The following is a 14,564-nucleotide window of genomic DNA, read 5'->3' on the forward strand; positions in this document are numbered from 1 at the left end:
TCCAAGTGAGGAAATTGTTGGGCTCGACTGCAATGGCCATCATGGGCGAATATCACTACAATGTTTGTTAATCATGGATAAAACAATTACTTGTAGAGTTATAAGTGCTCATGGAGTTTTAACCCTGCATCATCGATACCTTCAGGAGAGCAGAAAAACAGACTTGGAGGAGAGCGATAATTGCTTTCACAGGGCTAGATTTTTATATGAACAACAATCACAGCTTGCTACACATGGAAGCAAGGTGCTAAAGAACTTTTTCTAGTGTCTTTTCCCCCCACTTAGTGCAAACACTTTATAGCTTGCAATAATAAGTAATTTCTAGTGAAAAATAAACTATAATAATCTAATGCCAATCATTGAATATGATCGTGGTTTATTGGCAAACCAATTGAATCACCCAAAATGCTTTTGAAGTGATTTCCTGTCCACCTGCTTTCCCTCCAGTAACTTCAGCTAAACTGTAATGGCAAACGACATGTTGGGATCTGACTGGATATATCAAGGATCCTGAGACAAATGGGGGAAAATAACTGAGGCCTGAGAAATTATATTTCTAGGCTCTTTTTGAGAATGGATGTGTACTGCAGAGGGCCAATGTAGTATCCATTTTCAAAAAAAAGAGCTTATCCGAATAATTACAGGCTTATTCATTTGACATTTGTGGGGGGAGAAAATATTTTAATCTTTAAATTTGAAATCATTTGAGTATCTAGACAAAGGGTAAATAATGAGAAATAGCCTAACTGGATTTAAAACTGGTTGGAAGGGAAAAATCTGCTTAAAAGCTCTGGGCAGTTTCTTAGGAGTAGAAATGGGTGTAGAAATGGGTGGTAATGCCCCACATGGCTATGTTTTGGATTGTTCCTGTTCACTGGGTACAGCAGTGATTCGGGCTAAAGAAGTGATGTCTAAATTTGCAGATGATACTAAAGTAGGAAGCATGATACTTAATTCTGAGGACTGCAGGAAGCTACAAGAGAATCTTGAAATATTGAAATAGGCAAAATAAAACGTAACAGACAGAATTCATTGTCAGTGAAACTAAGGTGTTATTTCTTTCAATTCAAAGTGTCAGTGATAATTATAAATTAAATGGGAGAAGAACAGGGAAAGAAAGCAGAAGGTTTTGGGACTTTGGGTTCACAAGACCTAGAACCAACACATCAGGTTGGTAAGTCGATAAATAAGCTAATGGAACACTGGGTTTCATTTCTGAAATATAGAAGTTGAGATTTAGCAATGAATCATAAAACAAGGTAGCACAAGAGATGGTCATTCGCTTTATTGTTCCTGTGTTGGCACTTTTTGGGGCTGTCAAATTAATCTTATTCTTTCAACAACCCCATAATTTTTTCCCTTTCAAATAGGGAATTGGATAATTTCTTAAGTTCTTGTTGATTCTTTCACCACCGTTTCAGACCATGTATTCCAGATCTCACCAACTTGCTGTGTTTAAAAAAAAAAGTTTCCTCGTGTCACCTCTAGTTCTTTTGCTCATCACCTTAAATCTTTAGACACTGACCTCTCTGCAACTGGAAACAGATTTTTCTTAACCCTGTCTACTCTAGGGACACAACCCCAGCTTCTCCAGCCTCTGGCCATAACTGAAGTTGCTCTTCCCTGGTCCCATTTCTAGTAAATTTCTTCTTTAAATTGACAAAACTATTAATTCCATGTTTCAGAATTTGAACTACACTCTCCAAGGCCTTGACCTCCTTCCTAATGTGTGTTGCCCAAAATTGAACACCGTTGACGCCTAACCAGTGCTAACCAAAGGTTTAGCAGAACTTCCTTGCTTTTGTACTCTTTGCTTCCATTAATACAGCTAAAGATCCTGAATATGTTTTAACAGCCTTCTCAACTTGAGCTCTCACCTTCAAAGTCTCCCCCAGGTATCTCTCCCTACATCCTTTTTAAAATTGCACTACTTATATTGCCTCTCCTCATTCTTCCTACCAAATTGAATCTATATAAATAAAACCTTAAGTAAGACCACAGTTGGTTCAAGGACTAATCCCAGCTGATTGGTTACCCAGCTAACTTTCTCCCTTGTAGTAAGAAGTTTCTCTGCACAGCATCTTTTCTGCCTGAACTGACCGAATGAGCCTACGTCTCACCATTCCATGGCTCACTGAACTTTTCAAAATATAAAAAAAATGTTTGTGCTCTTTTTCCCCCTTCCGCAGGAATGTTCACATATGATGAATCTACAAAATTGTTCTGGTTCAACACTTCCTCATTTGAGACTGAGGGACAGTTTACTCTAATTGGCATAGTTCTTGGCCTAGCCATTTACAACAACTGTATACTGGATGTGCATTTTCCTATGGTCGTTTACAGAAAACTGTTGGGCAAAAAGGGAACGTTCCGTGACTTAGAAGACTCTCACCCGGTAACGTACAAACATTAAACTTAAATTGTTTAAAAAAAATTTTTTTAAAGACAAACTCTACAACCAGTGTAGGTTATAGAGCATTTTTCCTCTTGGCAGGACTGAGTTTCTCTTAGTTTTGGGTCTGATTGCCTTAATCTGCGGAGGTGGGAGAAGTAATAGCTAAGTGAGAAATGAAGGAAGAGGGATAAAAAGCAAAATGAATAGGGAAGCACGTGGTGTCCTCTTAATTCAAAGCCAATTTTTGCTCTATCAGATACCTTCTAGTTTGGATTAGGCAATTTGAATAAAACAAGAGATGTTTTTGCATGATTTTGATTTAAATTAACAGACCATTTGACTTGAACAACTTCAGGTTAAAAGTTGAGTGTACTTCACATGCTGATTAGTGACATTCAGGATTGAGCTTTACCAAAATCCTATTAACTCTGTCCCCATATACTACTCTGTCTGAATGCTATAAATAATGCTTTAACTTTTTGAGTGGATATTATCAACAACTGCCGCAAAAAGCCGTAAATAATGAATGATTTCTTTCTTAGGTCTTGCATCAGAGTCTAAAAGAACTTACTGAGTACGATGGCAGCGTAGAGGATGACATGATGATTACTTTCCAGATATCACAGACTGACTTGTTTGGAACTCCAATGATGTGTAACTTGAGGGAGAATGGCGATCAGATTCCAGTGACAAATGAAAACAGAAAGGTAATGTCAGGATAAATCCCAAAGTTTGAAGTTAAAGGAAATAAGGCTGCAGTAATAGTGTTACTTTTGCATCGAGGTAAGGGAGCAGGACATATCTGGGTTCAGGTGCTGATGTGACTCCAACATTAGGTAAAATAAAGATGGTTCAATGTCTTCTCCATAGGGCCTATCTTAAACATGCTGTTACAATTACTGATTCTACAGTATGACATGGAAATATTGTAGAGGAAGTTACAAAAATATCAAGGCCAATCATATTAAAGTTTCAATACCACAAATAATCACATAAAAATGTTTCCCCTATAAGATAGTACTGCGTGAAGTATAGCCCCAGTATGATATGAAGCAGGGTCCTTCCCTCCCCATTTAACCCTTCCAAGACCATTTTTTTTCGTCTAGTATATTACAGCAGGTCTTAGATGGCCTTTCCCATAACTCTCCTCTGACCTGATATATGATGGCTGCCACCTTGCTGTTTGGCTGGATTTTTAAAAAAGGAAAATGTCAGTCTGGATAAACAAGGAAAGGAGTATGACTAGGAGAAGATGCAGAAGAGACTGGCAGAAAGAATGAGAAAAAGACCTGGGAGGGAATGTGACAAGGATAAGGGAAAGTTAGGTAATGGCCCTTAATTTGCCGGCTCCAGGGCGTCGTAACTGGTGGGAGGGGTACACCAAAGATGTGTTGGTGAAGCCCCCAGGTAAGGATTGCCCAGGAAGTTCAAACTTCCTTTGGGCAATTCCCCTGCAATCAGAACCACCCGAAAATACAATTTTAAATTGCAAACTTCAGATGGTTCCGACTGTCTTACATTAATGGTTACCCAGGAAAAGTTAAAAGAATTAAAACCAATTGTAACTCCTGGGTAACTATAGCACTGACCAATCCACCTAACCCCATGACTGGCCACCTTCCCACCTCCATCACTAACTAACCACCCACCCACCCACCCGCTTCTCACCCAACTCCTCTCCCCCCGGCCACCCCCACCCCTTGCAATCTTTGTCCATTTACCTTACAAACCTTCCGTCTCCATGGCTTCTGAAAGTGGCTGGACCTTAAAACTTGCCTGCTTTACGGCAGCCAGTGCCATCAATAGGGGGGGTGTGGCTTTCTTAGCTGCAACTCTGCAGCCCCCAACTGAAGGCCTTAGGAGCATGCAGCCTGAGTTAGAAGCTTGGGCGAGAAAGGATTGGCTGGATTTTCAGGTAAGAAATTAGGAGTGGAGTGGCAATCCAACTCTGCCATTCCTTGGAATTTCAGGCCCATAAAGAGAGAGAGAGAGCAAAGGCTTTTTTAAAAAAGACATTGCAAGATGAATAGCAAAACACAGGAAACAAAGAACTAGAGAGTAAGAAATAAATGGGACCCAGTTGCAGGAAGAGACTTTATTCCCCACATTTGAGCAATGTCATGGGAGATCAATGGGTAAATGGTTATTTTGATTGCTGCCTTGCCCTTCGCATCAGCTTTACATAGCTAAAATTTGTGACATTTCCAATAACTACCTATCCTTGTACAACCCTAGCTTTCCATTTACGAGTTAATAAAAACCCAGTGAGTGATTCCAATTTTGTAGTCCAACATAGTTAACTTTGCCTAGCCTACGGAATACAATATTTCTTTTGAATTTGAGGACATTATTGCAAAAAGGCGCAACACAAGAATAGTCCCAATAAGTGGACAGACATTTAGTGCACAAAAAATAAGTGCAGGAACTCGATATAGAGAAAAGATTAGAGATAACAAACTCCTGAGTTGATAGAAATGGAGGATGCACCATCATTTACAGTAGAAATATAACTGAATCATGAATTTGTATTGGCGGATATATTGATGGTTGTTTCCTGTTTGTTATATAGATCTAATATAATGTTGTTTTATACCAAACAGGAATTTGTTGACCTTTATACAGATTATATTCTCAACAAATCGGTAGAAAAGCAATTTAGAGCCTTTAGAAGAGGTTTCCATATGGTAACCAATGAGTCACCACTGAAGTATTTATTCCGACCGGAGGAGATTGAGCTACTCGTCTGTGGAAGTCCGGTAAATCAGTATTAAAATCCTTCTCTCTCAACTTCAACTTTCAGCATTAGAGGCCATGAACTTTTTTGTTGTTAAATTTGATAATAAAGAGAGATCTCTCAAATTTAGAACCTAGATTTTCAAGCACTTGAAGATACTACAGAGTATGATGGTGGATATGCCAAGGACTCCCGTATTGTAAGGTATAGTTTTAGGTTCATTCTAATTTTTAGGTTTGCAGTTTTTAAAAAAAAAAAGTAGTTAACATTGTCGCTCTTTTTTCTTCACCGTTGAACTGTACATCAAATATTTGGTTCTCCTGGAAAATTTCTTGTCCTATCTGTTTTATTGTTACTGATCTCACTTTGCATGCTACCCTATAGGATGCTGCGACTTAATATAGATCTCGTGACTCAATTCAGAAATCAAATTGACGGTTTCAATACGGATTTCTGCCTTTGGAGGCGAGTGGGCTTACCACTCTTTTGACACCTTTAAATGCAAACCATGCTGTATGATCAACTGATATTATTCTGAGCCAGTGATTTTCAAAGATTTCTATATTGGCACCCTTTCCAAATATCGAGGCACTCCAAGGGGCCCCTGCTATATACTTTAAAAAGACAGACTTGCTAAAGAATAACAGCGTCTGAATGGCACAAGCCAATTATTAACATGCAAATCGACAAGCAAACTTAAGCAAGGAAAAGATAAATCAGGAAATGCAAGTTGCTGGCTGACTCATGCAGTTCTCCCTTCAGCTTCGCAGAAACTGTATCTATCCCAACCTCTCCATCCATTTCAACACCAAGCCCAGTTTAGTAATGATCAGATCTGGACAATATCCAGGCTTGGGCTGACAAGTAGCCAGTAACATTCGCGCCACACAAGTATCAGGCAATGACCATCTCCAACAAGAGCGAATCCAACCATCGCCCCCTGATGTTCAACGGCATTACCATCACTGAATCCCCCACTATCAACATCCTGGGAGATACTATTGACCAGAAACTGAACTAGACTAGCCATATAAATACTGTGGCTGCAAGAGCAAGTCAGAGGCTAGGAATTGTGCAATGAGTAACTCACCTCCTGACTGCCCAAAGCCTGTCCACCATGTACAAGGTACATGTCAGGAGTGTGATGGAATACTCCCCACTTGCCTGGATGAGTGCAGCTCCCACAACACTCAAGAAGCTTGACACCGTCCAAGACAAAGCAGCCTGCTTGACTGGCACCACATCCACAAACATTCACTCCCTCCGCCACCAACGCAGAGTAGCAGCAGTGTGTACCATCTACAAGGTGCACTGCAGGAATTCACCAAGACTTCTTCTACAGCACCTTCCAAACCCACGACCATCTAGAAGGACAAGGGCAACAGATATATGGGAACACCGCCACCTGGAAGTTCCGCTCCAAGTCACTCACCATCCTGACTTGGAAATATATCTCCATTCCCTCATGTCGCTGGGTCAAAATCCTGGAACTCCCTTCCTAACAGCACTGTGGGTGTACCTGCAGCAGTTCAAGAAGGCAGCTCATCATCACCTTCTCAAGGGCAGTTAGGGATGCGCAATAACTGCTGGCCCAACCAGTGAAGCCCACATCCCGTGAAAGACTATTCTTACTCGCAGCATCATGCAGTAGAAATAGGAGGATATGGCAAGTTAATGGGAGGCTGCATAGATGATGTAGGAGGGGAGAGTTTCAGATTCTGAGGACATTGGGACCAGTTCTGTGGCGAGTGAGGCCTGTTCAGGATTGAGCTGGGACCAATATCTTCGCAGATAGGTTGTGAATAGAGATCAAAGGTTGCATTCACCCTTCTGTTCAGTTGGCCAGGATTATGATATCTCACTCCTTGTTGCTTAACTAGTGTCTAAATCCTGATAGTAATTATTTGAACAAGGCTTGCAACTGTTATGATCCCCAGCTGAGGTTACCACTGGACAAGCCTGATCCCATGGTGGAACCCAGCTTGATAGATCCTAACTTTTATTTGCTTATTTAGATATGTGGGGAGGGGCTACTAACTAGTCACCAGAGTTAGCTAATGAACTTTTAACAAAGGCATTAAGTAATTATTAATGAACTATTTTACAATGCTCCTTCACCCACAACTATACCTTTACAGAGATATACTGATTTGTAAGGATAACACAAGTTACAAAGCTATCTTATACTCTAATGTTCGCAGTGAGTTCACAGTCCATGTAAACCAATCGACGCCCTTGCTGAGACATCACACTCTGAAACCAAGTGACAAATGCCACCTCAATCAGATGCTGTGGATCTCTCATTAACTCCCCCAGACTCTTGTCCCACCAGGAGCCAACCGTCTCGCTGAATTCCGTTTTTCACACGAGGCCAATCTCCACTCTCCAAGAACTGGCTTTGGAATCTTCTCCCAAATCGATGCTTTCTCTCAGACACCTTCCGCAAGGGTTTACCTCCAGGGTTTCGAACTCTTCTTCCAATGTTCCTCTCCCCTGGGTTGCCACATGCATTAAAGCCGCTTTCCATGCACACACTCTCACCGACTCAGCTGTCAACAATACACCACTGCTTCGCATGCCCATTGCAAAGATTTACAGACCTTCAGTTGCTTCTTTGGTCCTTCTGGCCTCTTGCAAGCTGTTCTCACTTTAAATCTGCTTTCTGCAGCTTTTGTCTCTTTAAATTTGACACTTGGAGCCTTGCCCTCTGCCCCTCACTCTTAACTTCACTAACAGGGCCTTTTCCAGGTTCCTGTCGATCCTTTGACTAGAAGGTCTGCTTGGGACTTCCCCTGTTTCTGTCTCATTCATTTGGCCTTGGAACCTTTTGGTTCTTTTGGGAAATCTGCTCTCACTCTGCAATTCCCTCTCCCAGGGTCCAGTCTCTCTGGACTCCTGGCTTCAAGCTGACTCAAAACTCTTGCTTCTTTAGTTTTTGTGTGTCTCTATGGGAGGGACCTGCCTCTCTGGCCCCCTGTTGCTAGGCAACAGCCTAGTTTCTCTACTCTTGCTTGTTTAACTTAGCTGCCACAGTTGTAAAACTCTCATTAGAAATGCAGGCACCTTTTAAAGTGAAACTAAAACTGAATTTGACCTTTCTTAACACAGAAACTGAAATTCAAATCAAACTTAAACTTTAAATCTAAAACTCATTTCTAACACCTCCAAAAATACAAATATAACTTAAAGTATCTCTATTTCCTCACACTAATTGGTCTAAATTTGAACAAATTTGACTGAGTTGGGCACCAAGATGTGGTATTTAAAAAGTAGAAACAATGTTTACAGGACTGGACAAGACAGTTAATTGGAAATAAAACTGAATTAGGTGGGGTCATAGAAAATACAAAGAGGTCTAGGTTAGGTTTAGCATACATATGTCTAAGTGCAGTTAATAATGTTGGTGAGATGCAGACGCAAATAGCCATGTGGGAATATAATGTAGAGATTACTTAGATCTCACTCAAAAAGTGGAGGATTGGATACTTAATATTCAGGAAAAGGGAAAAAACAGGCGTAGCACTTTTGATTCATGAAAATATTAGTGCTAGAAAGAGGGAATGTCCTGCTGGGCCCAAGACCCAAATCTATTTGGTTGGCGTAAAGAAACAATGAAGAATCTGCTACATGTATTTTCTAGGCTACCAAATAGTAGGAAAGAGGTAGAGGGACAGATTTGCAAATAAATTACTGAGTTACAAGAACCATAGTAATAATGGGAGACTTTAACTACTCCAATATTGAACAGGGCAGAGAAGGGGAGGAATTTCTAAAGCGTATACTGGAGAATTTTCTGAATCAGTATGTTTCTTGGGGGTTTGCAAGAATAGGGAGACCTGAGGGTGTTTGTGCACAAATCTTTGAAGGTGACAGGACAGGTTAATAAAGCAGTTAAAGCATATGGGACCCTAGACTTGATAAATGTAGGCATAGCTTGCAAAAGCCGGGAAGTTATCCTGAGCCTATATAACACACTAGTTTGGCCACAGCTGAAGTGTCTTCAAGTCTGTGTGTGATACTTAGAAAGGATATGAAGGTTATGGAGAGGGTGCAGAAGAAATTTACTGAAATGGTTCTAGGGATGAGGGATTACAGTACTGTGGATAAACTAGAAAAATTGTGGTTATCCTCTTTGGGGCAGAGAAGGCTAAGAGGAGATTTGATAGAGGCATTTAAAATCATCAGTTTAGATTGTGTAAATAAGGAGAAACTTTCCAATGGCTGAAGGGTTGATAACTGGAGGGTATAGATTTAAGGTAATTGGCTAGAGAATTTAAGGCAGCATGAGGGAAAACCTTCATGCAGCAAATGGTTAGGACTTGGAATGCATTGTCTGATGGAGTCATAGTTACAGATTCAGTAGTAGCCTTCAAAAGTGAAGTGGATAAATACTTGGAGAAAAATTGCAGAGATATGGGGAAAGAGCAGGGTTAGCCTTTGAATGGGCTGGCACATACATGAATGTTCTCCTGTGTGCTTTTCTGTAATTCTGAAAATAGAAAACTGATTTCCATGTTGTGATAATTTGGAGAGGAAGCCAGTGATGAAGGATGGTATATTTAAATAGAGACACACTTCATTTATAACGACTTCAATAAGGCATCAATTTCTCATCAAATGGCCATTCAGCAAGAGAATTACTTTTGTGGGCCCTGATCCTGAACTTTAAGAGCCTTTAAGAGCAAGCTGTCATAATTGTCGTCCCCACCCCCCCACCATTGTTTACAGTTTCCAAATGAGATAACGTTTACTTTGAGTTTTGAGTTAACACACTAAAATGGTGAACTTTGTGGTACCTTCATACCTCACTATGAAAAGGTTAAATGGCATGTTGTCATTTTGTTGTCACAAATTTGTACATAATACCCCACTATACACGCCCCCAGCTAATTGTAATGATGCTATGCATGAAGACTTTAAATAGGAGGGTTTATAGACCTCATTGTTTCACACATGGTAATTTTCAAGATCCATTATTAAAAGGCATTGAAGAAGAAGTATATTGCTTGAATTCCTGAATATTTGAGCACCTTGCATTGAGTTGTTTGCTTGCATTTTCCTAAGTTTAGGGATATTAATTTGTAAAATAATTTTTGTTAATTCCTGTATCAGGGAGTTCTGGGAAATTGTCCACGCATTTACAGAGGAGCAGAAACGACTCTTCCTGCAGTTTACAACAGGCACAGATCGCGCACCAGTTGGTGGCCTTGGAAAACTCAAGATGATTATTGCAAAGAACGGACCAGATTCTGACAGGTAATGTGTCTCCTAGGTAATTAGCCAAAGTCCACAAAGGACCATAGGCACCTCTCCATCAGAGAGAGACAATTGATTATATAGCTTGAGGAGCACTGCTCCGCATCAAATGTAGGGCAAGGCAAGAGGCAGGCCTCCATCAACTACCACAGCCGGTACAGGGATTGAACCCATGATATTCTGCACCGCACTCTTATTCCACAATGTATTTGTTTTCCAAAAAAATCTCCTTGCAGAACTTCTGCCTTGCTGGTTCAGTTTTGAACAACTATGGATTACAATTTTGGTGCAGACAGCTGTTGGGAATCTAGCATTGTTGTTCTGACAACTTTGTTCATTTAAAGCAATTGAAAACATTTCTGGTGGGGCACTGCAGGTGTCTGCATTAAATGCATTCAACTCACCACTACATACCTGTTGAGTCTTGCTATGTAAAATGTATACAAAGGAGGTTTTCTCCAAAGGTGACTGTGTGTGTGTGTGTGTGTGTGTGTGTGTGTGTGTGTGTAAAGTCAACATCTGAGGTAGTATTGAGCCATAAAGGTGTTGAAATTCCTGAGTTCGTTCTCGAATTGTAAAATTTTACAGCACGGGAGAAATCCATTCTGCTTATCAAGTCTGCTGACTCTCAAAAGAACCATTTACTCCTCCATTCCTGCAAACTTTTTAAATCTTAGATGTTCAAATAATTATCTAACCCTAGTTAAAAACTCAAGGGCCAGAATTTTACGCTCGGTGTTCGGGCCACCGATAATTGAAAGGCCCATTAAGGCCATTAACGAGGTAATTAACTTGAAATTTACGCTGCCCATCCAACCTAATGGTTGGCGGGCAGGCGAAAAGGCCAAGCGGTCTTTACATTTTTTAGGAAACCTCATCCACAAGAGGGACGAGGTTTCCTAAAGCTAATACACATTAAATAAAAACTTTATTTTAGAATTAAAAATGTCCCATCTCATGTGACACAGTCACATGAGGGACATGTTTTATTAAATTTTTATTGTCTTTATTAATTTTTTTTGTGCTTCAATCTCCCTGAGGCACGGAGCTGCCTCAGGGAGATTGAAGCGTCTTTCGTGCGCATGCATGAACTGTGCACCAGGCCCGTTCTCCCTCCTACCCCAACCTGCACAGGTAGCGCTGCCACTCGCGATCCACACAGGGCGGGCCTTAATTGGCTCGCCCACGTGAAATTACAGAGTGGAGCCGATTGCGGCTGGTGGCCAGCTTCCCCACTGCTCCCGCTGAGCTCGCCCAACGAGGGAAAAATTTTGGCCAAGGATTTTGCTTTCATGGTGATTTCTTAGTTAAATAAAAATTCCGTTGTCTTCCATCTTTTGGTTACCAATAAATGTATGTCCTTTCGTTGCTGAATCATTGACCGGTAACAAAAGCTTCTTCCTGGCTTGCCATACCAAAGCCCTTTATGATTTTGAGCACCTCCATTACATCTTCTTTTATTTAAATAGAGCCCCAGTTTCCTCATCTGCAACTTAAACCTCTTATCTCTTCTATCATAGTGAATTGCTTCAGTACTCTGTATAACTTGACATCCTTCCTAAGCTAGGGCAGCCAAAAACCCACAGGTATTCTAACTGGCTTAACCAGTGTATTTTATATTAGGAGGGAAAATAAATCAGCCTAGTTTTTTTTCCCCTTCTGATTAAAATTCCTCTTGAAAGAGTTGAGTTCCAATACGTTGATTCATGATTCAGTTATTGATTGATTCAGTTATTGATTCAATTATAATCCATGACAGCTGTCAGCAAGAAAATCATTTTTGCTGGTGGCTACCTCAAATATTTATTTCTCCAACTTATCTTAGTCTTCAAATTAACTCAAAATATAAATAAGCAGTGTTTACAATACAGATTTGTAATGAACAACCCTGGCTCGTTTTGTATTTCTCTATTACTGAACTTAATGTGTCACTTTTTTTTTCTTCCAGGTTGCCAACATCTCACACATGTTTTAATGTCCTCCTGCTTCCTGAGTATTGCAACAAGGAAAAGCTCAGTGAGAGACTACTAAAGGCCATTACCTATGCCAAAGGATTTGGCATGCTGTAAAAGATATGAATGTAAAGCGTGTGATAAAAAAAGTAAAATTATGGGTGTCAGTGCCCCTGTTTTTTTTTAAAAATAAAGGCCATATGATAGTCAGCTACAATAGTCACCCATGTCTGTGCCTCCCCTCTGGGGACACTGGGTTGGAACAGCAGATTTCAGCAACTTGTATGAACAAATTTTTTTGGTTAGTGTGACTTCCATATCATTTGCTTGTATGTATAGTAAACTTTTTCTGAATATTTATTTTAAAGTTCAAGAAAAAATTACTCGATCATATGTTTGTTACATTACTGAATTGAGCCTTTTTGAATTTATAAAAGGAAATCAAATTCTCCTGGATGAAGTTCCTAGGATCATCAATGTATTTTTAAAATATGTACTATCATTTCCTTGTATCCACTTGGTTCTGGGTGCACTTTTTATTTGTTCCAGTCCACTGGCCTGCCACCTGCCTGCCCACCCCCCCCCCCCCCCTGCCCCCCACAAACCCCAGCCCCCAGCATTGCTTTGGAGCTTAGGTTTTGGAGTGGTTTGATGCAAGTACTGCTGTTCTAGTCCCAGAGAGCAAATTTTTACTTACCTTTAGGTCTAATAAAAATGGAAGGGAGAACCTGGAATGTTAACAGCGTTCTTGAGATCTTGCTTTAGTTACAGCACAACAATTCTTGGAAGGTTTTAGAAAAAATAAAAGAAAAACTTAACTGTTGGTAGTTCTCACAAGTCTGGAAATACTATATTTTCTGTCTGACCTTTCAACTCGCACTGGAATGCTGGGTTCGACTGACTGCATTTTTTTTGAAGTCCACCTCTTGTTTGATGCTTTCACACAACAAACCCACACGCAATGGTAGAAAAGTTAGCAACTTTATTGCAAAATTGTAAGTGGAATTAGCACATGAAGGTGCCCTTGCGAGAATTGGAGCCCGAGTTTCATCTTTTGACTCTCTCCCAACAAATATCTGGAATTTTGAGCGCTTTTTTCCCTTTTGTTTTTGTTCTTGTCCTTTTATTTGCTGTACCTAAACAATTTATTCTTCAGGAACAACATTACATTTAATCCTATAGGCCTTACATTAGTTCTAATGGAGGAAAGGCTCATTGCATTTGAAATAGTATATGATATTGCAGAGTGTGGGTGCTGATGAAATAAGGTTGACAGCACTATTTAAACAATTTTTACTCATTGACAAATGAACAAAGGATGTTAACATGAATGATACTAAATAAAACAGACTAAAACCATTTCTTTACTGTTTACTGGCACAACAGCAATGACTCAAATTAACTAGACTTTAGAATATTTTATTAAATGCCTTTCTATATGTAAAACATGAAACTAAAAGAAATGTTTCACAATGATGATTGCAAACAAATTGTGGTGACAAATGGATTAAGAATTTGAACACGTTGATTTTCCATAAAAAAACATTTACAGAAACAAATACTACCCTTTACAGCTTTTAAAAAAAATGGTTCTTTCATACTGAAGGAATCCTCACGCCCTGTGTTGAATTTGTTTAACTTTCCCCTCATATGTTTATTTTTCTCCCATGTTGCAAATAAACAGATCTCTGGAGTTGTTTTAAATTCTTGAGTCTCTTTGGAGATGCCGATGAGAGGTGGATTTTTATCACTCGGCTCTGGCTTTATTGAAATCTAGGTTTCAGTGATGTTCAGTCATACAGTAACTTACTGCATTAGTAAAATTTTAAAATGGCTTTATGTACCACCACTTTGCTGTCTGATTTGTTTCTTATTGAGATATTTAATGGATTAATCTTGCAAGTAGTTCTTAACATTGGCCACCTGCTAGACTATACTGCATTTTATTTTGTTTATCTACTTTTAACTTCTAGAAAGGCTGATATATTGCATTTCTTGTTTCCACACATAATGAAGCAGTCCATGAAATGCTCTACTAAACAGTTGCATGGGCACTATGGACACCAAAGTTGACAGAGATTTGATAGAAAACTTTAAACCTGCTCAATCTGATCGTACATTTTATGCAAAATAGGATTAGTATGCTCTACACTATTTAAAATATGTTCCACGTAATATAAGGAAGCTTCAGGCAATGCATGTAAAATGAACTGTGCAAGCAGTGTCT

General features: G+C 39.7%; 1 protein-coding gene across 3 annotated transcripts in view; it reads left to right on the forward strand.

Annotated features, from left to right (window-relative positions):
* ube3a (ubiquitin protein ligase E3A) overlaps positions 1-14,186 on the forward strand; it is a 59,334-nt gene extending 45,148 nt beyond the window's left edge. For all 3 annotated transcript variants that reach the window (XM_078545155.1, XM_078545153.1, XM_078545154.1), the window contains 6 exons: positions 2,190-2,395; positions 2,938-3,102; positions 4,996-5,151; positions 5,260-5,333; positions 10,242-10,385; positions 12,334-14,186. In XM_078545155.1, coding sequence (XP_078401281.1) covers positions 2,190-2,395; positions 2,938-3,102; positions 4,996-5,151; positions 5,260-5,333; positions 10,242-10,385; positions 12,334-12,454 — 866 coding nt within the window. In that variant the 3' untranslated portion in view covers positions 12,455-14,186. The remainder of the gene's footprint in view (positions 1-2,189; positions 2,396-2,937; positions 3,103-4,995; positions 5,152-5,259; positions 5,334-10,241; positions 10,386-12,333) is intronic.
* Positions 14,187-14,564: the final 378 nt, after the last annotated feature.

The sequence above is a fragment of the Cetorhinus maximus genome, chromosome 7 (genome assembly GCF_964194155.1).
Source record: "Cetorhinus maximus chromosome 7, sCetMax3.hap1.1, whole genome shotgun sequence".
In the NCBI taxonomy this organism is placed as follows: domain Eukaryota; kingdom Metazoa; phylum Chordata; class Chondrichthyes; order Lamniformes; family Cetorhinidae; genus Cetorhinus; species Cetorhinus maximus.